Raw genomic sequence first — 24,619 nt, 5'->3', positions numbered from 1 at the left:
CAACTTTTTGTACACCCCAAATTAACCTAAAACAAAGTTTTCCTTTTAAAGAGAGAAGACAGAAAAAGATCAACTGTGCTAATTAAAATGATACGCAGTCATCAACAGAAAAGTTTCTAATAGTAAAACACGGGAAGGAAACGGCTTCTGAAATAATTATTCTATTGCCTACTATGCGTACATTGAGCGGCCCCTGAGCCGGACTGGATCGTGCCACCGGTCAGGATCCAGGATGGAAACAAAGGGCACCCTGCTACCTGCCAGGTCCACATTTCCCAGCGTGGCACCACTGCCCTTCCAGGGTGTGCCACCTGCCCGCCTGTACAGACCCATCAGCTTAGTCCAGGACCCCGCACGCGTTTACTCCGCCGCGGCCACCTGCTCTCCCCGTGCTCCCGCGGTGGTCCCCAGGCCTTTCCCGTCGCCCGCCTCCGTGCGTTTGCAGGCGTTCTCGGCCGGGGGCGCCTGGCAGTTTCATGCAGTAGGGAAGCTCCCTTTCCCGGAGGCTGTTCTCACCCCCTTTCTTCGACTTCACCATTCTCTGCCCCGGGCTTCCACAGCTGTACGGCAGGTAGTCTCACATCCCTCCTCACGCTACTCTGTGTCTGGAAACAACGGCGGCTACCACTCACTGAGCCAAGACACGGTTGCGTGTGCCGGCACAACGCCGGCCGACCCCGCCGGGCGTGTCCCCTCGGGGCCACCGTCCCCACCCTAGTCTTCCGGCTTGCCTTAAACGCCCACGCGTCCTTGCGCAAGCGGGGGGCGGGCTCAAGTCAAGCTCGAGGCGCCCATTGGCTGTGCTGTGTCGAGGGAGGTGGGGCGAGGCCTCCGTGTGACGTCAGGACGCTGCGGTCAGAACGTCGAAGCCCAAGGAAGACAAGAACCAGCCGGGTCGCGAGCAGTTCTGCGGCCGTGTCGCTGTCGCCTTGGGCCGCTGCTGACGATTCTAGGGGACAAACTGCTGAGGTGGGTGTGGAGAGCGGTGGGCGGTCGGGCGGGGACGGCGTTTCCTTCCGGCCCTCCACCCAGCGGGTCCTGAGGCCTAGGTCGGCCGTCGCACCAACGGACGCCGCGCGCGAGCGACGACAGGGTGTGGCGGGCCCGGGAGGCCACTGCGCTTGCGCACCCTGGCGCTTGCGCGGTCGGCCTCGGCTCCCCGCCCCCGCCCTCGGAATTTCTGGGCCCCGAGCGCCCCCCTCCCTCAATCCCCATTGACCGGGCGGTTCCACCGGGAGGATGGCGTTGCCCCGGGCGACGCGCGGTCCCGGCACCTTCTCCCCCCCCCCCCCCCCCACCCCCGGAGACGCGGTGCGCACGCGCGGCACGGCCGGGGCAGTGGCTCTGGAGCCGGTCGCCGGGATCTGGACGGGCTCTTTCTTCACCTGACGCCTTAGCCCCCTCCGGGCCTGCGGGATGGCCAGGTGCCCCTCGTGGCCGGTGCCGCTCAGACCAGCCCAGGACCCTCCGAGCCTCCCTCCCCAACCCCAGGGCTTAGTTCCACCCTCCTTTCTGTCTCGGGCCCCCCTCATTCGCTGTGCCCGCTCACTGTCCCCACTCATCACCTCCTGCCCCTCCCCCCGCCGCCCAATCTCTTTCCTCTTTCAGATTTTTCTTAGGGCTTCTTCCAACTCCAGATTGCTGTTCCTGTCCCCTCCCTTCTTGTGGGACTGTGGGGTTCTCCAGCGGAGACTTGCCTTTGAGCCCCCTATACTTCTCAGCCCCTCGAGTTTTGCCCCCAAGGCACCCCCTTCACTTTCTTGCAGTCTTTTCTACTCCAGTCTTAGTTTCCTGAAGACGTTTTGGACGTTTTCAGGCATCTCCAAAGCTTTCTCTCCAGACCGCAACAGGGGATCGCCTCTTCTGGCCGCTGTTAGGAACCGCTTATATAGGCTTGTCCTCTGACCTTGGGGACTTCTCTGACTTCAGGCTCCCTGAAAGCCTTCTGAGAACACGTTCCTTCGTTTTAGCGCCCCCCTCCCCACCCCCCACCATCGTGGGCATCCTCCACTTCTCCCTGTTTCTTGGAGTAACTTACAGAAGCCCCCTTTCTCTCAGATATTTTTTTTCCATCTGTTCTCTGGAGTTCTCTCTAGGTTCCCATAGATGCTTCCCTGTTTGCAGCCTGCAGAGTTATGTAGACTTTGTTTTTCCAAGCATCCTTTTTCTTCTGCTGCTTCTCAGAAGCTGTCTTCCTCTCTGGATTTCTTTTCAGCCCTTACCCGAGGCCCCCCACCCCGCCCGCTGGACCTTTCTTCCGTCTCAGGGTTTCCCTCGAATCTTCCCTTTTCCCATGTGGGTTTCAGCCACTCCTCTTTCCCTTTGGGAAATTTCTTCAGACTTCCCTGTTTTCAAATCCTTCATTTTCCAGCCAGAACACTGCAGGGTGGTGGAGATCTTCCCCTCACACAGAAGCCCTTTGATTCCACACCCAGAATTCTCTCCTAACTTCTCACACACTCCTTTTGTGCCGGGCTCCTTGTGAGCCCGGCTCCTCCAGTCCCCCACTTTGTGACTTGTTTCTTGCGTCTTCGCAAGTCTCTCTAACTCCTCTTTTTCTCATAGACGGTGAAAAAGCAGTCTGGCTCCTGAGGTCCACCCCTTATGCCCCAAGGTCCAGATGGCGGCCAACGTGGGTGATCAACGTAGCACGGATTGGTTAGTGTGGCTGGAGGGGCGGAGGCCAGAGGGGAGGGCGAGAGGAAGCAAGAGCCAGTGTTGTCCTCAGGGACGGCAGCGCACACAGTGTGGTGGAGTGGGGATAAGGGCCTCTTCTGGCCACCAGGGTCAGGGAAGCATTGGGTTGCAGGGTGGAGAGGGTCGGGTCTTCACCTCTCTGAGCACTGTTTTAAATTCACAGTACGGTGCTTATTTCATAAAACTGCAAGAATTCATTCAGTGAGCTGTGATTAAGGGGCAGACTCCAACGCCTCAAATACTTGTGTGTTTCCGCTAATACCTGGTCTTTTCCAAAACAGCATGATCATGACTTGCTGGCTGGGGAGGTGTCAGCCAGAACTGACCAATGAAACATTTATGCCTACTAGGCACCAGATGCTATGTTAACTTTTGTGGGTACTGGTAATCTTTTTGTTTGATTTGTAAGAACTGTTGTGTGGTAGGCACCTGTAGCGCCTCGGGTCTCTAATCTATCTCTCACAGAAAGGTGTGACGCAGAAACTAGGTGTCGGCGTATTACGATGAAAGTATATTCTGGATTAAAAAAAACCTTGGCTCCAGTAGGTGGTGCGAGGGAGATCTAGGACTCAAGCCCGGGTATGTGCCTGCCTCCACCTTGCCCACCGTGCACAGGGAAAAGAGAGACGACCAGTGTCCCTTCTCTTGCAGGTCCTCTCAGTACAGCATGGTGGCCGGGGCAGGCAGAGAGAATGGCATGGAGACTCCTATGCATGAGAACCCGGAGTGGGAGAAGGCCCGCCAGGCTCTGGCCAGCATCAGCAAAGCAGGAGCTGCCGGCAGCTCCACCAAGGCCAGCAGCAACGGGCCCGTGGCCAGCGCACAAGTGAGGAGGCACACAGTGCCTGGGTAGCCTGTGGGGGGGTTGCTAGGGGAGGGACACGCTTGGTATTCTCTGGTATCACGAGGACAGGGTGCCCCGAAGATGTCCTGGGAGCCTTCAGGTGAGGGGGGCAAAGTGTGTTCTGCTTGGAGAGCTTAGGGCACCTCACGGTCCTCGTCCCAGGGGATCCAGCCTGAAGAGGGGAATGTGTCCGGGGTCTCCGAGGTGACCCACGATCATTGGCAGGGGCCGTGGCTCTCTGGAGAGAGGCGGACCCGGTGTCGCTCCTTCGCTCTTAACCGCTGTCGTCCGGGCTCCTTTTGGGGGGCCGCAGGGCCTGTGGGCCCTTGCTGCCGATGCTCACGGCGTGTGTCCCTCTCCCCAGTACGTGTCACAGGCAGAAGCCTCGGCTCTGCAGCAGCAGCAGTACTACCAGTGGTACCAGCAGTATAACTACGCCTACCCTTACAGCTACTACTACCCCATGGTGAGTGCCCGGCCCGGCGGGGCAGGTGCCGCGCTGGGGTGCGGGAGAGGTGTCGGGACGGGGCCCGGGGCCAGCCGGCGGCCCGAAGCCAGCAACGACAAATTCTGGAAAATCTTCCGCTGGCCTGTTGCCCACAAGATCAAGTTCAGGGTGCCTCCTGGGACCTGGCTCCCCTGCTCCTGGCCGCTTCCGTCCCACGCTCATTCCACTGCTGCGCAGAGACCTCCTAGGTCTTTCACGCTCGACGTGCACCTGTGCTCTGTTTTCGCTCTCTTCCCCCGTTCCCGTGCCTGTCTGCGTCCTCGCCTTGCCGAGGGCTGCCCAGGTCGTGCCTCGCAGAGCCCCGTCCTCTGGCAGACTTGAGTAGTTAGAGCAGTTCCACCCACCCCTGCCCCACATCTTCCCTGGGCCTTTTTTTCTTTCATGGTGCTTCCTGCTGGACACGCTACGTATTTGCCTATGATGACTGCACCTGTTTTGAGCGCGGGCTTCGTTAGAGCATGGTTTTTTATTTATTTACTCTTTTGAGGGGGCTCTGTTGTGCTTAGAAAAGTCGGTGGTCAGTAAATATTTTCTATAATGGAATGGGATCGATCGAGGTTCCCATTTTATTTTAGTTTTCTTTAAGAGAATTGGGTGCATTTATGCAGCGGAAAGGAAGAAATAGAAAGGGGGAGTGGGGCATCACAGATTGCGTGTGGCTCCCCAGCGGGCAGGATGACAGGGACGGCACCGCGCCTGCGCTGACCCTTCTTTCCGTGCCTTTGCAGAGCATGTACCAGAGCTACGGCTCCCCCTCCCAGTACGGCGTGGCCAGCTCCTATGGCTCCGCCACCCCCCAGCAGCCATCGGCACCCCAGCACCAGGGGACTCTGAACCAGGTAATGCCCGTACCCGGCTCCTCGGAATGTTGAGGAAGGGGAGTACAGTTTTTCTGAGCGGGCGAGCAGTGGGCACACCTGCATCATTTAAGCCACCCGCCCCCTGCCTTCTCTCCTGCTGGGCAACTCCTCATCTGATAACGAGGAGGGCAGAGTGTAGCTTTTGAAAGGGAGGGTCTAGGGCTTGGGCACGGCCTGGGGCCTGGGGCCGGGTGCTGGGGCGGTGGCGGGAGCAGTGTGCAGCGTGGCGGCCCGTCTTCCCGATTTCCGCCCAGCGCGTGCACACATACCTGCACAGCCACATCCGCACTCTGGCCTTGGCGTTTAGCGTGCGGTGGGGAGTGTGGAGCTGGTGCCGGGGAGGTGCGTGGGCCTGGCCCAGAACCCCAGCTCCCCCTCCGGTGGTGTCGTTACGAGCCACATGATACCTCTGCATCTCTGCCAGGCCTGTCATTTCCTCACAGAGCTCCCATGAGTGTGTGTAATCACTTCTGTGCTTTGACTGGCATGCGGGATATGCTCAGACAGGAACCACCGGGTGATGCGCTGTTGGGCCAGTGCTCACGTGGCGGTGGGCTGCAGGGTTTAATGCCTACTGCTGCCATTCAACAGCTGGGGGCCGGAGGAGAGCAGCTCCGGGTCTGAGCCTGAGCCTTGTCAGCTGTCTGCGGGCTCGGGACAGCGAGGTGCGGGAGGGTCGTGGCACAGGGTTGAGGGCTGAGTGGTGCTGTGATCGTGCAGGGCAGTGTGAGGGCCGGCACAGAGGCCTCTGCTCCCGCCCTCAGTGCCTGCTTCCTCCGCCAGCCCCCAGTCCCCGGCATGGAAGAAAGCATGTCCTACCAGGCACCCCCTCAGCAGCTGCCGGCAGCCCAGCCCCCTCAGCCCTCCAACACCCCGCACGGGGCTCATACTCTGAACAGCGGCCCCCAGCCTGGAACAGCCCCTGCCACACAGCACAGCCAGGCAGGGCCCGCCTCCGGCCAGGCCTATGGGCCACACACCTACTCTGAGCCTGCCAAGCCCAAGAAGGGCCAACAGCTGTGGAACCGGATGAAGCGTAAGTCAGCGGTAGACTTAGGAGAGCCCGCGGGGTCCAGAAGTAGGCATGGGGTGCATGGTGTGCTGGTCCGTCCTGGGCTGTTGGGCACCCCTAGGCTTTGGGTGCAGGTGACCCGGAGCTGGGCGCCTCCCGTTCCTGGGGCTGGGGCGGTCTGAGGTGGGCCGGGGTGAGGCCTAACTCCGCTTTTGCGGTCCCCACAGCAGCCCCTGGGACTGGCGGTCTCAAATTCAACATTCAGAAACGGCCCTTTGCGGTCACCAGCCAGAGCTTCAGCTCCACCTCAGAGGGTCAGCACGGCAGCTTCGGCCCCCAGCCGAACCCGGAAAAAGCCCAGAACCACCGGTGAGGGCCGCCTCCTCGCTGCTGTCCCCGCTCCCTCGCCTCTGGTCCGGCGGTGCGCTCTGCACCCAGACTCCGTCGGCCCCTCCAGAAATGGGGTGGGGTCCTCCTTCCCTCTTGGCTGCTGCGAGCGGGAAATGAGAGGGGAGAGAAGGCACTCGAACCGTGTCTGGCACGTGTCAGCTCTGCAAGCGGCGGCGATGACGGAGTCTGTCGCGCTGTGGGGTGCTGCCTGGCTGAGCCCCACGTGTGCCCCTTCCCAGGGGGAGCCTGTCCGGGAAGCCTGACGATTGGCCGCAGGACATGAAGGAGTATGTGGAGCGCTGCTTCACTGCCTGCGAGTCGGAGGAGGACAAGGACCGGACCGAGAAGCTGCTCAAGGAGCTGCTGCAGGCCCGGCTGCAGGACGGCTCCGCCTACACCATCGACTGGAGCCGGGAGCCCCTGCCCGGGTCAGTCCGGGCAGGGGGTGCGGCTAAGGGCGGTTCTGGGTGCTGGAACGGAGACCCGCAGACCTGGGTCCCCGGAGCCCTGAGAATGAGCCGGGAGGTCGGACCCCGGGGTGGAAGGCCAGGAGGGGAGAGCTGAGGCGCAGGCGCTGCTGGGGATGAGATCCTGGGTGGGAGGGAGGTCCTGCGGGCTCCCGGGCGTCTGGTGCTCAGCAGCGGAGAGCACTCTCTAGACAGAGGAAGCCTGGGGTTTGCCTCCTGGTTTTGCAGTGTGTTAGCTGAGTCGCCTGGGTAAGTTCCTTTCCCGCCTGAGCTGGTGTGTCCCTGGGGTGGCCGGCAGATGCTGGGGACGGTGGGGGCACTGGGTTGGTGATGCCCTGCCCTGCTATATCCTCAGGCTGACCCGGGAGCCTGTGGCTGAGAGTCCCAAGAAGAAGCGGTGGGAGGCCCCTAGCAGCCTACATCCTCCCAGGGGGGCAGGCTCAGCGACAAGGGGCGGGGGTGCCCAGTCCCAGCGAGGGACACCGGGGGCTGGGGGTGCTGGCCGAGCCCGGGGCAGCAGCTTCGCCAAGTTTGGCAACCGCAATGTCTTCATGAAGGACAACAGCTCCTCCTCCAGCACGGACTCGCGCTCCCGTTCCTCCTCCCGGTCCCCCACCCGCCACTTCCGCAGAAGGTGCGAGGACTTGGGGATGGGGGGCGGGGCTCGGGGCTTGGGGGGAAGCAGCCGTTTCAGGCCTCACCTTCTTGCTGCTTCTGTGCAGTGACTCCCACTCGGATTCAGACAGTTCTTACTCAGGGAATGAGTGTCACCCTGTGGGTCGCCGGAACCCACCCCCTAAGGGCCGAGGAGGTCGGGGGGCCCACATGGATCGAGGCCGAGGCAGGGCGCAGCGTGGGAAGAGGTGAGACTTGGGTCAGGTGGCGGGGGGGGGGGGGGGGGTGCGGCGCCAAGATCCGGGTTCCTGGGAGGAAGAGGGCTGTGTTCTTGGGGAGTATCGGGCGAGGCAGCCGGTGACCTCGGCCGCATTCACTCGTGACCTCTCTCCCAGGCATGACCTGGCTCCCACCAAGCGCAGCCGGAAAAAGATGGCTGCGCTGGAGTGCGAGGACCCTGAGCGTGAGCTGAAGAAGCAGAAGCGGGCTGCCCGCTTCCAGCACGGACACTCCCGCCGCCTGCGCCTCGAGCCCCTGGTGCTGCACATGGGCAGCCTGGAGAGTAGCGGCGCGGACCCCGACTGGCAGGAGCTACAGATCGTGGGCACCTGCCCTGACATCACCAAGCACTACCTGCGCCTCACCTGTGCTCCTGACCCGTCCACTGTGCGCCCTGTGGCAGTAAGTGCCTGGGAAGGGGGGCCGTGGGTGGCGGCAGGAGCCTGTGGCTGCGCAGGGACGTGCTCTGGAGCCTGGGTCCCGGTCACGTGGCCTCCTCGGGAGACTTCCTCGGCTCTGAGCAGCCGTCTCCTGTTGAGGAGGCAGGGGGAGGGAAGCCGCCTCCCCAGGCCAGCGCTTTGGGAGACGGGTGATCATGCCACTGTGCTCTCTGCTGGGCAGCGGCAGCGTGGCTGACCCTGTGCCCAGGGTACACGCTGATGTGGGCGGCTGGGGCTCGCGAGCTGGCACTCTTGCCGAGTGTTTTGGGTTCCTTATGAAGTTGGTAGCAAGATGCTAAGTGGCTTTGATGTTGCACTTTTTTTCTTATACACGGAGTTTAAGAAATTGTAATGGGTGGGGCGCCTGGGTGGCCCAGTCGGTTGAGCGTCTGAATTTGGCTTGGGTCACGATCTCGCGGTTTGTGAGTTCAAGCCCCGCATCGGGCTCTGGTGCTGACAGCCTGGAGCCTGCTCTGGGTTCTGTGTCCCCCTTTCTCTCCACCCCACCCCTGCCTGTGCTTTGCCTCTCTCTGTCTTTCAAAAATGAATAAACTTTAAAAAAAAAAAAAAGAAGTAACGGGTGTTAGTTATAGCCTTGCTCACCTTGCTAAAAGCACACTGAGCCTTAATTTGGATCCCTTCCCAGGTTTTGAAAAAGTCACTGTGCATGGTCAAGTCCCACTGGAAAGAGAAACAGGACTACGCCTTTGCCTGCGAGCAGATGAAGTCGATTCGGCAGGACCTGACGGTGAGGGGGTTGCTGGGAGGGCCTTGCCGTGGTGAGTCCTGGCCTGCCCTGGCCTCACCGCTCCCCCCTGCTGTTCTAGGTGCAAGGCGTGCGGACAGAGTTCACGGTGGAGGTGTATGAGACGCACGCCCGCATCGCCTTGGAGAAGGTGAGTGGGGTGCCGGGGCCCTCTCGGGCTCTTTGGGGCTCCCTGTCCTGGCCTCACTCTCTTTCTCGTTCTCCGCGCGCGGGGCTCCAGGGCGATCACGAGGAGTTCAACCAGTGCCAGACGCAGCTCAAGTCGCTGTACGCCGAGAACCTACCCGGCAACGTGGGCGAGTTCACTGCCTACCGGGTCCTCTACTACATCTTCACCAAGAACTCAGGAGGTGGGAGGCGCCGCCTGCAGGTCGGGCTGGCCCCAGGCCCCCAGGGTTGGGTGCTGCTGACCCCGTTTGTCTCGGGCCCCAGACATCACCACGGAGCTGGCGTACCTGACTCGGGAACTGAAGGCAGACCCTTGCGTGGCCCACGCCTTGGCACTGAGGGCAGCCTGGGCTCTGGGCAACTACCACCGCTTCTTCCGGCTCTACTCTCACGCACCCTGCATGTCCGGGTACCTGGTGGACAAGTTTGCAGACCGGGAGCGCAGAGCTGCCCTCAAGGCGATGATCAAAACGTATGTGAAGCTGGGTTCCCTCCCTGCCCCCTCTTCTCTGCCGGCCCCGCCGCCGCCCACCCCTTCTCCCCTCTGCCCTCCGCACCCTCCTGGGCTCCCATCCCCGGGCCTGTGGTCCTCTCTGCCCGTCTCTTCTTTCCACATACGCTCTGCTCCCCAGTCCCTCCTGCTTCCCTTCACTCAGTTCGCCCTCTGCGTCTCCTGTGTCCCCCACTCTGTCTCGCTGCTCCAGGGCGCCCTCTGCACCCCTCTGAGTCTCTGTTTCTCCTGCTCACGTCACCCCGGACCCTGGTTTGTCTTCTTGCTCTGGGCTCTTGGTTTCCTTCCTCCGAGGTCTCTGTTCACCTTTGAAGGCTCTCCCGTCACTGAGCTCCCACTCGGTAGAGACAGACTAGGAAGGACGGCCCTGCTCTTGGTAGCCTCTGATCTAATGGGACGAGACTCCGTTTGTTTCTGAGCTCCTTAAAGAGTGCAGAGCGTTTAGGGAGACCCGTGTGATTCGGGGGCAAGCCAGGTCAGGGCGGTTCTCTGTTCAATAGATGTCACTGGTGCCGTGTGTGTGCGCGTGCGTGCTCGTGCTGGGGAACCTGTGGTCAGGGCGCGGAGATGCCTCTGGGCGACATGGGGCCAGATCAGGAGACACTTGTTGTTGTCACAACTAGGGGGTGCTACTGGTGTCTAGTGGGTAGAGCCTCTTGTAGTGCCCAGGATGCCCCATGACGGAGAATTACCCGGCCCCAGTGTCAGTCTTGCCAGGGTTGAAAACCCTTGGTCAGAGGTTGGTAGGTCCAAGGGGCCACATCCATTAGCGTAGCCACAGGGATGGTGTGGAAATGAGGAGACACAGTCACCCTGAAATTAGGAGATGCACACATTCCGGGATCCAGTTCGGGTCCAGAAGATTTGAGGCAGAGCGGAGCCAGGGCAGAGGCCACAGAAGGAGAGACAAGGACGTGGGGCAGAGACACGGAGGCGGCAGGAAACACAGGACACGGTTGCGTACCCAGGGGTGATGGGGAGGTGGTACGTCTGGAGGCCCCGGGGGCTGTCCCTCCGTCTGCCCTCTGCAGCGGGACAGCCGTTCCCAGGGTGTCATGCGGGCAGGCTGGGCCTGGGAGCAGGGGTCCTGGCCTCTCACTGGCCAGACGCTCTCTCTCACCCCTTCCTTACTCCCTGGCAGACACGTCCCTCCCTCCCAGAGCCTCCAGAACCAAGTCCTGGCAGGGCGTGCGGGAGGCCAGCTCAGATGTGGGGAGAAATAGGCCATCTCATGCCCCCCGTGGCTATCAAGGGCCACCATGCGGCATGGGCGTGAGGCATCTGTCCTCTCTGCCGCTTGCTCCCTGTGCGATTTGGAGCTCCGGGTTCGTTCGTGTGTGTTTGTAAAGGGTAGGGGTGACACGGTTTCTGGGAGCGAGCACAGCCAGTTCACAGCCGTTTTCTGGAACGTGCCAAGTCTCTTGTGCGCAACTGCAAGTGACTGTTGCCAGTGTGCAAGGGTGTAGTGGGGGCTGACCCTGTGCCCAGGGTTCCCGAGGCACTTAGACCCAGGCAGGGCGGGTTCCCCAGAATAGCTGTCAGACCTCCCACCCGTGCCCATGCCCGTGCCCTCGGGTCACTCCCTCTGCCTGGCCCCTGCCCTTGGGCCAAAGTGGGCCCTCTTCTGAGGGCCTGCTCAGGCCCTTGAGCAGCGGAGGAGCCAGCTGGGCCCTTCCCTCCCATCCCCTCTCCTGGGTCCCCCCGTACAGGTAAGTGAGGGTGAAGGGGGGCACAACTGGGGCTGGGGCCACCACCCCTGCCCCGGGCCCCCCCAAGCCCCTGGAGGTGGGGAGGTCGGGCGGGGGTGGTGATGAGAGGTCAGCAGGTAATGTGCCGAGGAAGCCCTTTGGGTGCCCGAAGGGGGGGCGCCCACTCCCTGCTCGTGGGGCCCTCCCCTGCCCGCCGCCCGCCTCATCACATTCTCCTCTTGTCTCCGTAGCTTCCGCCCTGCGCTGCCAGTCTCCTACCTGCAGGCCGAGCTGGCCTTCGAGGGCGAGGCCGCCTGCCGGGCCTTCCTAGAGCCCCTGGGCCTGGCCTACACGGGCCCGGACAACGCCAGCATCGACTGCCGCCTCAGCCTGGCGCAGCTATCAGCCTTCTGAGCACCAGCGCGGATGGGGGCGGGGTGGGGGCAGGGCTGTGGCTCCCCAGCGCCGCCTTTGCCGTTTTGTTTTTGAGCCATGGACTTGGGTTGTAAATTAATTCACGGGGAGCGGGCTCCAGGAAGAGCCGTCATCCCTGTCCCCGTTTTCCCACCGGGGAGTCTGTACAGAGATTTTTTTCTACATTTTTATTTTTTGTCTCAGAGGGACGGGACTGGGGGAGGAGGGGGTGGGACAGCGGAGGGCCGGGGGCATGGTCTGTAGGCTGCTCTGTGTCCACCTGCACCTCTACTAATGCTGTCTCAGTGTTTTCTCTCTCTCTCTCTCGAGCTTGTACTCCGGTACCGACCTGGCACCCTGGCCCATCCCATGCCGGGGGGGCCGGAAGAAGACAGGCCGCTCCGCCCGTGCCCGCCTGTGGCGGGGGCACCAGCACACCAGCCCGCCTCCTGCCCCCCGCCCGCCTCACCACAGACTCTTGTTGCCCAGCCCTCCGGGGCCTCAGTGTTTGGGGCTAGGGGAGCCGCGTAGAGACTGTGCCCCACCCTCAGCCCCCCACGCCAGAAATGCCGCCGCCAAGCCGCCGCCACGTCCACGCCGCCACTGCACACTGAGGACTCCGGAGGCCATCATCGCGGGACCTCGGCCGGGCCGCCTCGTCTGCAGTTGTATTAAGTTGTCTCCGTGTCCCTCCTCCCTCCACCCCAGTGTTTCTTCTGGTTTTTTTTTCCTTCCCTCCCTCCTCCTCCTGCTCCCCACCCTTCTTTGGTTCAGCACAGGTAAAACGGTTACCCTCCCTCCCTCCCTCCCTCCCTGCCTTCATGGATCACCAGCTCACGTCATGTTTCCTTCTCTTTTCTTTTTGTGTGTGTTTATTTAAGTTATTTTTCTTCCTCCCCTTTTTTCTTTTTGGCCCTCCCCCCTCTTCTGCCATGTAACTGGAGGATGTGCAATGAGTTTGCAAACAGCTGGACTGTCAGGCTGCTTTTTTTCCAGATGTTCCTCCTCTGCCTCCCCTCCCTTCCCTCTCCCCTCCCTTCTCCTTCCTTCATTCTTTTCCTTGGATCACTGAGCACCATTTGGAAGCTTGAGAGAAACCAAAATTAAAGAGAGAGAGAGAGAGAGAGAGCACTTTGTCCCTTCCTGCGTGGACTGGGTCTTCTGTTCTTTAGGGTGGAGATCTGCCTCCCCCAGAGGTCTGAGCAGGGGCGGTCACCTCAGGGGCATCTCAGCCAGGGGCTGGTAGGTATCTCCTGCCCTGCCCACGCGGCACAACCAGAGCTTCCCCAGGGGCTGGCTCCCTAGCTCCTGTCCAGGGATGAACTTGGGCTCGGGGAGGCAGACTTGAGAACCTTGGGGCACCTTGGCCAAGGTGAGGTGGGGGTGTAGCCCGCCTAGGGGCTGAACTACTCTGAGCCCCTCTGCCTCTAGCCTCTGTCTCAGCACTTGGGCCATATTTTCCAGGGAGGGGTAGGGAGGGGCACAGAGTACATGGTGCCTCAGGAGAAGCAGGCGCCTAAACCTCACCTGCGGGGGTGCCTGAAGCCCTGGAGCCGAGAGCGCACGTCTCAGTGCACCGAGGGCCGCGGCTACCTCCCCAGGGCCTGCTAGCCTCAGGAGGGCCAGTGTCAGGTGCAGCGCGCCCGCGGGTACCATGAATGCGGCGCACGAGGGCGTGGCTCGGACCAGCTCCTCTTGGGCCCTGGCTACACTCGCCTGCAGCCCAGGGTCAGTCACCATGAGAGCCACAAAATGCGTGGGGCGGGGCTGGCGAGGCCCCGCGGCCCTGGCCCCAGCGGCCTCTCCGCAGTCCGAGGGCCAGGCGCCAGGACCCCACTCTGCTTCGGTTTCCAGGAAATCTCCCGCGGGCCTTCCCGGGGCAGCCTGGGCCTGCTCCTTCCCGCCCCGTGGCTCCGTGGTCCTGGCTGCGGTGGCTGGCCTCCGCCCCACTTCTAGTTCTGTCCAGTGGGGTGCTCTGTGCTCTTCCACTCGGATGTTGGCAGGGGCGGCACCTACGCCGCCGAGCGCATCCTTTTCGCTGTGTGCGTCCTGGGCCCCGTGGGTGTCTTCGCCGACGTGGGCATCCTCGCTGTCACGCGCGTCCTCGCCATCATACGCGTCCTGGGGCCCGTGGGCATCCTCGCTGTCACTCGCGTCTCGGGCCCCGTGGGCATCTTCGCAGACATGGGCATCCTCACCTTCATGCGCGTCCTGGGGCCCATGGGCGTTGTCTTCGGCGACATGGGCATCCTCGCTGTCACGCGTATCCCCAGCCTCAGGGGCGTCTTCGCGGGCACGGGCGTCTTCGCGGGCACGCGCGTCCTCGCCATCGTGCACGTCCTGGGGCCCGTGGGCGTCTTCGCCGACATGGGCATCCTCACCGTCGTGCGCGCCCCCGCTGTCGAGCGCGTCCAGGATGGTGGGCCCGCGACCGGCCGCCAAGCCCGAGCCGAAGACGTGGTCTGTACGCGAGGCGCGGTCCCACACGAGGCGGCCCCGGAAGCGGAAGTAGCGCACCCGGTGCTGCGGCACAGCCAGCACGCCGGGTCCCAGCGCCGCCAGCGGCTCGTCCCAGCAGAAGGCGCAGAAGGGCTCCTCGCGCACGCCCAGGAAGCGGTCGGCGTAGCCCACAGAGAAGTCGGCCGGATCGAGGCGCGGGTCCCAGCGGATGCGCTGGATGACGGCCGCGGCCGTGCGCAGTGGCGGTTTTTTGGCCCCGGCCTCGGCCTCGCGGCTAGGCTGTGCCGAGGCCGGCGCCCCGGGGTGGGGCTGGCGGCAGCGGGCGCCGAAGCGGCAGCGGCCCTCCAGGAAGAAGCGGCAGGCCGACGGCGGCGACTCGGGCTCGGCCGCCATGGGAGCGGAGTGCGCCGAGAGCGTCTGCGGGCCGCCGCAGGCCCGGCCGTGACGTCTCCCGCCCCCGCCGCCCCGGGAACGGCGCACGCTCGCTCGCGGAGCCTCCGATCCCGGGCCTGGCGGACAGTTCTCCACGGAGGTGCCCTCAGGCAGTCTGGCCCCCGCCTCCTCCGCGGACCAGCGATTCACGTGTGTGGCCCGCTCCCCGCTCCAAAGGGTTTCACGCTCGGCACCGCCTCCTGGGTGCCGGCCTCCGTCAGTGCCCTCAAGGAACCGGATCCTCCTCCCTCTGCGGCCTCAGCCCAAAAGATTTACCGGTGCGACCCCGCCCCCTCTGGGGCCCCAGGGTGCCCGGCTTCGCCCTCCGCAGCGTCTGCGTGTACAGCTCCGCCTCTTCTAAGTTCTTAGAGAGTCTGGCTCCGCCCCCGCCTGGTGATTTGTATGCAGGTCCCGCCCCCTCAGGGGCCCTCGGGGAGGGGGGGGGGGTTGCCTAGGTTCCACCCTTCGCCTAAGAGTTTCAGGTGTTGCCCCGACCAGCTCTGGCCACTCCCGCCTGCAGCGGGACAACTGGACCCCGGCAGGCTCAAACTAGGTAGCTGTGACATGGGACGCCGCTGTCGCCCTCGAGCCGACGCATCTGGGGCTGGGAGGGTCTCTCCTCCACCAGGACCCAGCCTCTTCCCGGACACTTACCTGTGCGGTCACTCACAGGATAAAGGGCAGCTTCCCCAGGGGGTTCACTGGAGACGCGGGACTGCACTTGGTCCTCTGGAGCGAGTCAGGTGGCCCCCCGGGAGCGACTCAGCAGCCTCCGGGCAGCGAGTCACGCCGGCCCGGCCGCAAGTCAGGTGCCCCATCCCCCCTCCGGGAGCGAGTCAGCGGCCCCCTCCTGGAGTGAATCAGGTTGCTCCCCGGAGCAAGTCAGGCCAGGCCCTCCGTCAAAATTGATGAATGAATGAGGCTGTGAAAGCCCACACGTGGGGACACCGCCCCTAAAAGGGGCACCGTCTAACCACGCCTCTCCTCTGTTAAAGGGGCCACATCTCACCAGGGCAATCATCCGACCTCGACTTCGGTCCAGTCTTTGCGGGAATAGAGGTCGAGGTGACACACTTGGCCCTTAAAGGCGCCGGGACCCCATCGCGGACACCCCTGCTTCCCCGCCATGTTCCCTTCCTACGTGCAAAATAAACAGGCAGAACCCGGGGCAGAGACCTTAGCCATTTATGTATAAAGAAGTGGGGTGCCAGATGGTAAAAGCATCAGGAACAGGGGTGCCTACAGGCCGATGACGTCGTCCCTCTCGAGGTCCGCGCTGGGGTGGCAGCGGGCCCTGGGGTGCTGTGCCCCGGAGCTGGGGTCCAAGTCGGGCTTGGCGGCAGCGGCCCCCGGGCGCTCCGCGTCCATGACGCCCAGCACCGCGTCCAGCATGGAGGGGCCTAAATCCAGGTGGAAGGACAGCAGCGGGTCGGCGGGCGCGGGCGTGCGGAGGACCGGCGGCGGGGGCTGCGGCACCGCGGGCGGCGGCGCGGAGCGCGGGGCCCCGGCGGGCGGCGCCCGGGGCTCGGGCGGCGGCCCGCCGCCGTGACGGCTCAGGAACGAAGTGTCCCCGAAGGCGTCGCCACCGCGCCCCACGTGCAGCGTGTGCCGGAAGTCGCCGAGCGGCGCGGAGATGGAGAGGGCGCCGCGCTCCGGCCGCTTCTTGGGCTGCGCGGGGCCCAGCTGCTTCAGCACCGGCATCTGCGGGGTAGGGCCGGGTCAGCGCTGCCTCCTCCGGGAGCGAGTGAGCGAGCGAGGCCGCGTTCCCACCCTGGGCCTAAGGCAGCGAGCGGTTCAAAGGAGGGATTACTTCCGTTTGACAGGTGGGGAAACAGCGGCTCCCGGAGGCCCGAGGTCGCAGACCCCAATGGAGGTTGGCCCGCGACCACCACGCCATGCTAATTCCACTAATTACTAATATTCGAGTCTCCCTACAGGCCAGGCAACGGTGCTTCACCGACTCTTCCGAGTGTTTCCTAAACTTGACGGAGAAACTCCGGCTTCTGCCCGACAGAGATTCCCAGGCCCCTTCCCTGAAGGCGGGATGACTTTGTCCATGGAGGGGAGGGACGCAGGCACAGTGCCTGGGACCCACCACACTTGGAGAGGCCTAAGAGAATGTTAAAATGTTTTAATATATTTTAAAACGTGTGGGAAAGATTTGCCTTTACACCAACACAGCTATAAAATATAAATTAATATATGTCCACGAGACCTTTGCCTAGGGCACAAGCAAGTCCCAATGCAGGCCTGCCTGGAAACTCAAATTTAGGTCTAAGGTGGGCCTGGGAATCTGTATACTTGCACAGCATTTTATCATGAGTATTTGATTCCGAAAGAGACAATACAATGTCTTACTTTTTGCAAATTTCTCTAAAAATGAGCAAGAACAGCGCAAATCTGAAGCTGGCTGCTTGTGCACTACAGGAATAGCTGTGTTACTACCTCGTGGCTCCCCTGGGCTCTATGGTACCTGGAAATGCCTGCCAACCTTTGCCCACATCCTGGAACCTGGCTGTTTTTATGGAACTTTTGGGAGGGGCTTTGATGACCTTGTACTTTTGTTTTAACAGTCACTGTTATCATCATCATAAAAAATCGCCTTTCTGTTTGAATTGAAGCACCACCCTTTGCCAGCTGTATGAGTGGGATAAATTATGTGATTTCTCTATGTCTGTTTCCTCTCTATGAAATGGATAAGGGGTGCCTGGGTGGCTCAGTCAGTTAAGCGTCCGACTTCAGCTCAGGTCATGATCTCACAGTTCGTGAGTTTGAGCCCCGCATCAGGCTCTGTGCTGACAGCTCAGAGCCTGGAGCCTGCTTCAAATTCTATGTCTCCCTCTGTCTCTGCTCCTCCCCCGCTCATGCTCTGTCTCTCCTTCAAAAATAAATAAAAAACATTAAAAAAAATGGATAAAATAACACCACCTTCCTTGAAGGGCATGTAGAAAAACCTCAATTAAAGAAAACTGTACTTGTAATAGTGCCAGCCAATTGGTGGTGCCAGTTGTTGGGGGGGTGGGGTGGGGAGGAGGATGTGTCCCCCCAAGTAACTAGAACACAATTTAGATTTGATAAAACCCTATGAAGAAGGTAAAGCAGTCAGCACTATTCTTTCAGTAACTAGCACTCTGGGAAACATCACTGAAAATGCAGAGAAAAATTAAAGCTAAAAGGATTTAAAATAACCATGGCTGGATGTGTTCTGAGGATTGTCCTTTACCCCACCCAAACACACACGCACGTCGCGCGCAGCGCGCGCGCGCGCACACACACACACACACACACTTTACGTTTATTTCCCTGGAAAAACCAGTCTTGATTTTATCACCTCTGCAGTGTTTCTCAAACTCCTCTGACCTCACCTAGATGAGTAAATATATTCTAATTATAACCCGGCACGTAATGGCCTTTCCTCCCCACCACTCCCCCAATAAAAGGGAACAAACATTGGATGAAACAAGACTTACAAGCTAAGGCACTCAGATGTTTTCAATCCTAATCTATTTTATTTGTTTTAAACGCTGACTTTTTCTCATTAATGAATTTCAACCCACAGTGTAAAATTAAAAAAATCTGCTCCCAGAGCTAGTAGGTGCCCATCATTACTGTGGAGTGAGCTGCAGGTGAAAAGAACACCGAATGGGGGCGCCTGGGTGGCTCCGTCAGTTGAGCGCCCGACTTCGGCTGGGGTCATGATCTCGTGGTTGGTGGGTTCAAGCCCTGTGTCGGGCTCTGAGCTGACAGTTCGGAGCCTGGGGCCTGCTTCAGATTCTCTGTCTCCCTCTCTTTCTGCCTCTCTCCCACTCAGGCTCTCTGTCTCTGTCTCTGTCTCAAAAATTTAAAAAAAAAAAAAAAAAAAAGATCACAGCTCAGCCAACCGCCCAGGTTTCGGTCTGGCTGTGTGGTGTGTGTGGCCTTAGGCAGGTTACTTAACCTTTCTGACCTCATTTCCTCCTGAAAAAAAAAAAAAAAAAAAAAAAAAAAAAAAAAAAAAAAAGGAACCTAGGGACATAGGGTGATCCCATAACATGTCACAGTCCCTTTGCAAGAACTGGTGAGATGTTGCCAATAAAGTCTGGGCACAGGACCCAGCACACACAGCCAAAGCAGAAGTTTAATAAATGTTCAGTGGCCACCTTAGATCATTCTCCCAAGTCCCAGAGAAGGACACACTTGCCCAAGGTCACAAAACCAGCTCTGTGGGACTCCGGAGCCCAGACTTACCACTTCCACTGCCTGCTGCCTCTTGAACTGACCCCTCCCTGGGCAGCTCTCAGCCGCTGGCTCTTCGCCCTGCCCACGCCCTAGCTTGTCCCTCATGCCACCCTTCTGTGGCTCTCCCAGGCCACGTTACCACCATTTTCCCAGTGCCTGGCCAAACACACCTTTCCGTGGGACCCTGAACTACCTTCCTCAACCTTAAATCTCAGTTTACTCCACTGAAAAATGGGAGTCAGAAAGCCTGTTTGCTAGGCGTACTTGAAAAGTATATTCATGATGCTGATATTGTATTTCCTAAGTCCTTATTCTGGGCCAGGTGGGGGCCTAAATGGTTTACTCAAATAAACAAACTCATTCAATCCTCAGAACAACCCAGTGAGGGGGGGGGGACCCTTATTTTACAGATGTGGTGGCTGAGGCACAGAGAGAGGGAGTAACTTGCCCGGAGTCACAGGGCAACAAATGTGGGGGGCTCGGTTTGGACACCAGGCAGAGTCTAAACTTGAGAGTCTAAAGCTGGCCACCCTGTTGCCCACAGACCCCTTTGGATGGGGCGGGTGGGTGTGTTATCCCCATGGAAAAAACAACGTCCGGAGATGCTCCAAAGTCCCGGGATTTCCTGCACCCTTGACCATATCTGTTTGCTTTGCTTTTTTTTTTTTTTTTTTTTTTTTTCCATTCCAGACTGAGCGCAATGAATTAGAAACCGTTTTCGAGCGCGGCCTCTTGGTGCTAGCTCTGAGGGCCTCGGGTAAGTGGCTCCAGCCTCGGTGTCCTCTTAAATAGAAGGCTCTAGTCTCCTTCTAGCAGAGCTGAGTGCTCGACACAATGAGATCATGCTCGGAAAAACTCCGTCAGCCGGCCAAGGCTCGTACAGAGCGCTGTTGTTTGGCGGAGTGCTGGCGCAAGGGTGGGAGCCCGGGGGCCCTGGCCCCGCGACTCGGCCGGGCCGCCCTCCTCCCGCCTCCCTGCGCCCCTGCAGGCCCGCAGCTGCAGCTGCAGGAGAGGAGGGCACAGCTGGTTCACCTCCGTCCCCTCCAGCCCCAGCCCCGCCAAGACGGAAATAACCGCCCGCTCCAGACCCGGCCCGACCGGTTCTCGGCTCTGGGGGAGAGGTGGCCAGGCGGGTGGGGCCGAGGCGGGGCCGGGTCCGCGGGTGGGAGACACCCCCCCCCCCCCCACGCCTTGGGCTCGCCGCGCTTGCTGGGGCCACGTGGCTGCCGCCTGCGGTCCCTTCGCGCGTCTCGTCCCGCGTGCCCCCCGGACCTGAGCCGGGGCCCCGGGACCCCGGCTCCCCGCTGCCCCTTACCTCGTGGCCCTCGCGGAGTGGGGCAGGCGCGCTCTCGGGCTCCGACTGGGACGCCCCTCTCCTTGGTTCGGAGCCCGCCTCTGCCTCCGAGTCCCAAGTCCGCTCCTTCTTCCTTTTTCCTCCGGGCGGATCACACCTGGCAAAGTGTCATGCGGGACCTGGAGGGGGGGTCCAGGACCCAGGCGTCCTCCTCCTCAGGACCCCTCCCCTCTCAGGTTCCAGGGGTCCTGCCTCCTACCTCTCACACTCCTCAGACCCAGGAGTCCCAGGTCCCACCCCCGCCCCCCCTCGGACCCTGGGGTCCAGGCCGCCGACCCTCCCTGCCTCAGACCCAAGGAGTCCGGGCCCCCACCCCTGGCAGGCCCTGGCCTCGGGTCCCTTCTTACCTGCACCGGGGACCGAAGTGTCAGCCCCTCTCGGGGGGCCATGGTAGGAGCCCAAACGGGCCGCGAAGTCACTGCCCAGTCCAGCCCAGTCCCTCCGGGGCAGAGAGGGTTAAGGCCCAGGCCCCTCCCCGCCTTCCTTATCCCCCGAAAGTTTTGCCTCTAGGATTTAAAGGACTGGAAAGCGGTGGTGGAAGAGCAGAAGCCTCCGGGCTGAGTGTGGGGGCGGGCCTGGGCCGGACCGGGTGCGCACAGAGGACACGCAGAAGGGGTGGGGGGATGGACAGGGCGCGCCCCCCTCCCAGCCCAGCCCCTCCTCCTGCCCAGCTTGGAATTTCCTGAAACTGGGGAAGTCTGGCTGTTTAGAAGAGTAATTTCTTCCAGATTGCAGCTGTTGGAGGAGTGTCTGTGGTGTGTGTGTGTGTGTGTGTGTGTGTGTGTGTGTGTGTGTGTAGAGGGAGGGCAGGAGAGAGGGAGGGAGAGGGAGGGAGAGGGAAAGAGAATGTGAGAGAATGAAACAGACAAGGTCCCTGAGCCCGCAGGAGCAGCTCTGACCCTGCTTTGGAGAGTTTCCTGGGCGAATGTCCCTGCCTGACACTGCTCATGGAAAGATCATTCCATGACTCTGAGCATTTGCACCTTTTGGTGACAAGAGGAGACTCAGATTTGAATGTTGGGAAGATCCCCCCCAGGAGGCACACGAGTGAGGGCCTTCCCAGGAGAGTGGAGTCCCCAGAGAGGAGGCTGGTTGGGAGGAGGCCCAGGGAGGAGGCTGTCTTAGTTGTGAGCTGGGGCTGGCGAGGAGAGTCAATCTCACAGGTAACAAGGAAGTGAAGCTTGAACAAAGCCTCCAAGGAGGGGCCGGTTGTAGAGCCGAGGAGAAGAGGAAGAAGACTCAGAGCAGGCTGGGAGCCCAGGTGAGCAGAGGAGGACCACAGGCAAAAAGCACTCTCTAAAATGCAGAGATCAGCTCAAAAGCCACTGGGATCTTAGATTTTTGTCCTGGAGCCTGGGGTACTGAAGGGGTACCCCAGGATAGGATAGCAGGGTCGGATCCAGGGATTAGAAAGTTCCTGGAGGGGGGTGCCTGGGTGGCTCAGTTGGTTAAGCGGCCGACTTCGGTTCAGGTCATGATCTCGCGGTCCGTGAGTTCGAGCCCCGCGTCGGGCTCTGTGCTGACAGCTCAGAGCCTGGAGCCTGTTTCAGATTCTGTGTCTCCCTCTCTCTGACCCTCCCCTGTTCATGCTTTGTCTCTCTTTGTCTCAAAAAAAAATAAATAAACGTTAAAAAAATTTAAAAAAAAAAAAGAAAGTTCCTGGAGGGTGGGCGCCGGGTGGCTCAGTCCGTTAAGCATCCCTCTTTGGCTCAGGTCATGATCTCACAGTTTGTGAGTTTGAGCCCGGCGGCGTGTGGCTCTGTGCTGACAGCTCAGAGCCTGCTTGGGATTCTCTCTCCCTCTCTCTCTGTCTTTCCCAATTTTTATGCTCTCTCTCTCAAAAGAAATAAACTTAAAAATAAATAAAATAAAATTGCAGTCCTTAAAGCTCCCCGTCCCTTTGCCCTGCTTAAAAAAAATAAAAGAAAGAAAGAAAGAAAGAAGAAAGTTCCCTCTGGGATTCACAAGAGGAATGCTGCATTTCAAATCCAGCATTTTAGGCTGGATTTAGGGTGGATGGGGGGGTGGTTTACACAAAACTCAGTAACCAAGATAAATAATATAATTAAATATAGATTTTTAGCAAACACTTTTTTTGGCGTTAAATCCACACCACATTAAAGGAACTATTTAAAAGTGATGTCTGGTACATCCCCAGTGTTACACAACCACCACCTCTGTCCAGCTCCAAACCATTTTCATCACCCTCTAAAGGAAGCCCCTTGTCCCTAAGCCAGTCCCTCCCTATTTCCCCACCTGCAGCTCCTACAGCCACCAGTGTGCTTTCTGTCTCTCTGGATTTGCTTGTTCAGGACGTCTCACAGACACTGAATCCTATGCTATGTGGCCTTCTGTGTTCCACTTCTCTCACTGAGCATAGTGTCCTCAAGGTTCATCCACGCTGTAGCATGTGTTGGTGCTTAATTCATTTTATGGCTGAATGATATTCCATGGCACAGATAGACCACATTTTGTCTAACATAAAAGAACATTTTAATGCCCTATTTTGAAAATGGATGTATAAAATGAACAAAAAAAAAAAGTCAAAACTTCAAGGAAAGACAGGATCAGGCTGGTGGAAAGCTTTTTGGGGTCCCGGGACAAAAGGAAAAAAATCAGTCACTCTGATCCCATCTTCATTTAAGTTTTTGATATTTTGTTCATCACGGATGTGTTATTGATCCTTTTTGTCGCATTTATTCGTTTGTTGTGTTACAGCGTTGTCAACCTTGGTTACTGAATCTTTGATGTTTCCTTAATTTTTTTTTTTTTTTGGCAGTGTCCTTTTCCCGGCCCTGGCCAGGAAGCTGTGAGGCTGGGTGCAGGGACCCTGGAGAGGGACCTGAGTTGGAGCCAGGGCCACAAGAATGGAGAGGAAATTACAACGCAAAGGGATTCAGGCAGGTTCACTTGGACTTGAGAACCAAAAGGGATTTGCAGGAGAGAGAGAAGCAAGGATGAGAGTATTGTTTTTCCATTGATGGTGGAAAGAATCTCCACAACCTATATGGTTGACAACCACCGCATTTTTAAAATTTTTTTAATTTTTCCAATATATGAAATTTATTGTCAAATTGGTTTCCATACAACACCCAGTGCTCATCCCAAAAGGTGCCCTCCTCAATACCCATCCCCCACCCTCCCCTCCCTCCCACCCCCCATCAACCCTCAGTTTGTTCTCAGTTTTTAAGAGTCTCTTATGCTTTGGCTCTCTCCCACTCTAACCTTTTTTTTTTTTTTTCCTTCCCCTCCCCCATGGGTTTCTGTTAAGTTTCTCAGGATCCACGTAAGAGTGAAAACATATGGTATCTGTCTTTCTCTGTATGGCTTATTTCACTTAGCATCACACTCTCCAGTTCCATCCACGTTGCTACAAAGGGCCATATTTCATTCTTTCTCATTGCCACGTAGTACTCCATTGTGTATATAAACCACAATTTCTTTATCCGTTCATCAGTTGATGGACATTTAGGCTCTTTCCACAATTTGGCTATTGTTGAGAGTGCTGCTATAAACATTGGGGTACAAGTGCCCCTATGCATCAGTACTCCTGTATCCTTTGGGTAAATTCCTAGCAGTGCTATTGCTGGGTCATAGGGTAGGTCTATTTTTAATTTTTTGAGGAACCTCCACACTGTTTTCCAGAGCGGCTGCACCGGTTTGCATTCCCACCAACAGTGCAAGAGGGTTCCCGTTTCTCCACATCCTCTCCAGCATCTATAGTCTCCTGATTTGTTCATTTTGGCCACTCTGACTGGCGTGAGGTGATACCTGAGTGTGGTTTTGATTTGTATTTCCCTGATAAGGAGCAACGTTGAGCATCTTTTCATGTGCCTGTTGGCCATCCGGATGTCTTCTTTAGAGAAGTGTCTATTCATGTTTTCTGCCCATTTCTTCACTGGGTTATTTGTTTTTCGGGTGTGGAGTTTGGTGAGCTCTTTATAGATTTTGGATACTAGCCCTTTGTCCGATATGTCATTCGCAAATATCTTTTTCCATTCCTTTGGTTGCCTTTTAGTTTTGTTGGTTGTTTCCTTTGCTGTGCAGAAGCTTTTTATCTTCATAAGGTCCCAGTAATTCATTTTTGCTTTTAATTCCCTTGCCTTTGGGGATGTTTTGAGTAAGAAATTGCTACGGCTGAGGTCAGAGAGGTCTTTTCCTGCTTTCTCCTCTAGGGTTTTGATGGTTTCCTGTCTCACATTCAGGTCCTTTATCCATTTTGAGTTTATTTTTGTGAATGGTGTGAGAAAGTGGTCTAGTTTCAACCTTCTGCATGTTGCTGTCCAGTTCTCCCAGCACCATTTGTTAAAGAGACTGTCTTTTTTCCTTTGGATGTTCTTTCCTGCTTTGTCAAAGATGAGTTGGCCATACGTTTGTGGGTCTAGTTCTGGGGTTTCTATTCTATTCCATTGGTCTATGTGTCTGTTTTTGTGCCAACCACCACATTTTTTTATTCCACGATGTCTGTAGGTCAGAGTCCGGGTGGGTCCTTAGGC

At 58.8% G+C, this 24,619-nt stretch overlaps 4 protein-coding genes across 7 annotated transcripts in view; 2 read left to right on the top strand and 2 right to left on the bottom strand.

Annotated features, from left to right (window-relative positions):
• The first annotated feature begins 822 nt into the window (after positions 1–822).
• On the top strand, positions 823–12,787 carry LENG8 (leukocyte receptor cluster member 8). Of its 2 annotated transcripts, XM_047835657.1 has the most exons (16): positions 823–969; positions 2,566–2,658; positions 3,349–3,523; positions 3,906–4,007; positions 4,778–4,888; positions 5,693–5,945; positions 6,149–6,290; positions 6,551–6,739; positions 7,134–7,412; positions 7,501–7,641; positions 7,789–8,074; positions 8,759–8,860; positions 8,940–9,008; positions 9,099–9,228; positions 9,311–9,518; positions 11,497–12,787. In XM_047835657.1, the coding sequence occupies exons 2-16, from the start codon at positions 2,621–2,623 to the stop codon at positions 11,657–11,659; spliced, it is 2,388 nt and encodes a 795-aa protein (XP_047691613.1). In that variant the 5' UTR covers positions 823–969; positions 2,566–2,620; the 3' UTR covers positions 11,660–12,787. The 2 variants fall into 2 exon arrangements, with proteins under 2 accessions (XP_047691613.1, XP_047691612.1); XM_047835656.1 differs by having other exon boundaries at positions 9,311–11,639.
• On the bottom strand, positions 12,546–14,876 carry LENG9 (leukocyte receptor cluster member 9). Its single transcript, XM_047835668.1, has one exon. The coding sequence runs from the start codon at positions 14,510–14,512 to the stop codon at positions 12,872–12,874; it is 1,641 nt and encodes a 546-aa protein (XP_047691624.1). The 5' UTR covers positions 14,513–14,876; the 3' UTR covers positions 12,546–12,871.
• Positions 14,877–15,722: 846 nt separating this feature from the next.
• Positions 15,723–20,866, bottom strand: CDC42EP5 (CDC42 effector protein 5). 2 transcript variants are annotated; one of them, XM_047835673.1, is made up of 3 exons: positions 20,471–20,866; positions 20,085–20,220; positions 15,723–16,328 (listed from the first exon to the last, which is right to left on the bottom strand). In XM_047835673.1, exon 3 carries the CDS (start codon positions 16,250–16,252, stop codon positions 15,791–15,793), a length of 462 nt encoding a protein of 153 aa, XP_047691629.1. In that variant the 5' UTR covers positions 16,253–16,328; positions 20,085–20,220; positions 20,471–20,866; the 3' UTR covers positions 15,723–15,790. The 2 variants fall into 2 exon arrangements, with proteins under 2 accessions (XP_047691629.1, XP_047691628.1); XM_047835672.1 differs by having other exon boundaries at positions 15,723–16,252; positions 20,471–20,860.
• Positions 20,867–21,348: 482 nt separating this feature from the next.
• The window catches only part of LOC125152948 (leukocyte immunoglobulin-like receptor subfamily B member 3), a 40,200-nt gene continuing 36,929 nt past the window's right edge, over positions 21,349–24,619 (top strand). For both annotated transcript variants that reach the window (XM_047835651.1, XM_047835641.1), the window contains exon 1: positions 21,349–21,384. The gene's annotated coding sequence lies outside the window, so the exon portion shown is untranslated. The remainder of the gene's footprint in view (positions 21,385–24,619) is intronic.

Source organism: Prionailurus viverrinus, chromosome E2 (assembly GCF_022837055.1).
Source record: "Prionailurus viverrinus isolate Anna chromosome E2, UM_Priviv_1.0, whole genome shotgun sequence".
Lineage (NCBI taxonomy): Eukaryota > Metazoa > Chordata > Mammalia > Carnivora > Felidae > Prionailurus > Prionailurus viverrinus.
This window is presented reverse-complemented; position numbering and strand designations above follow the sequence as displayed.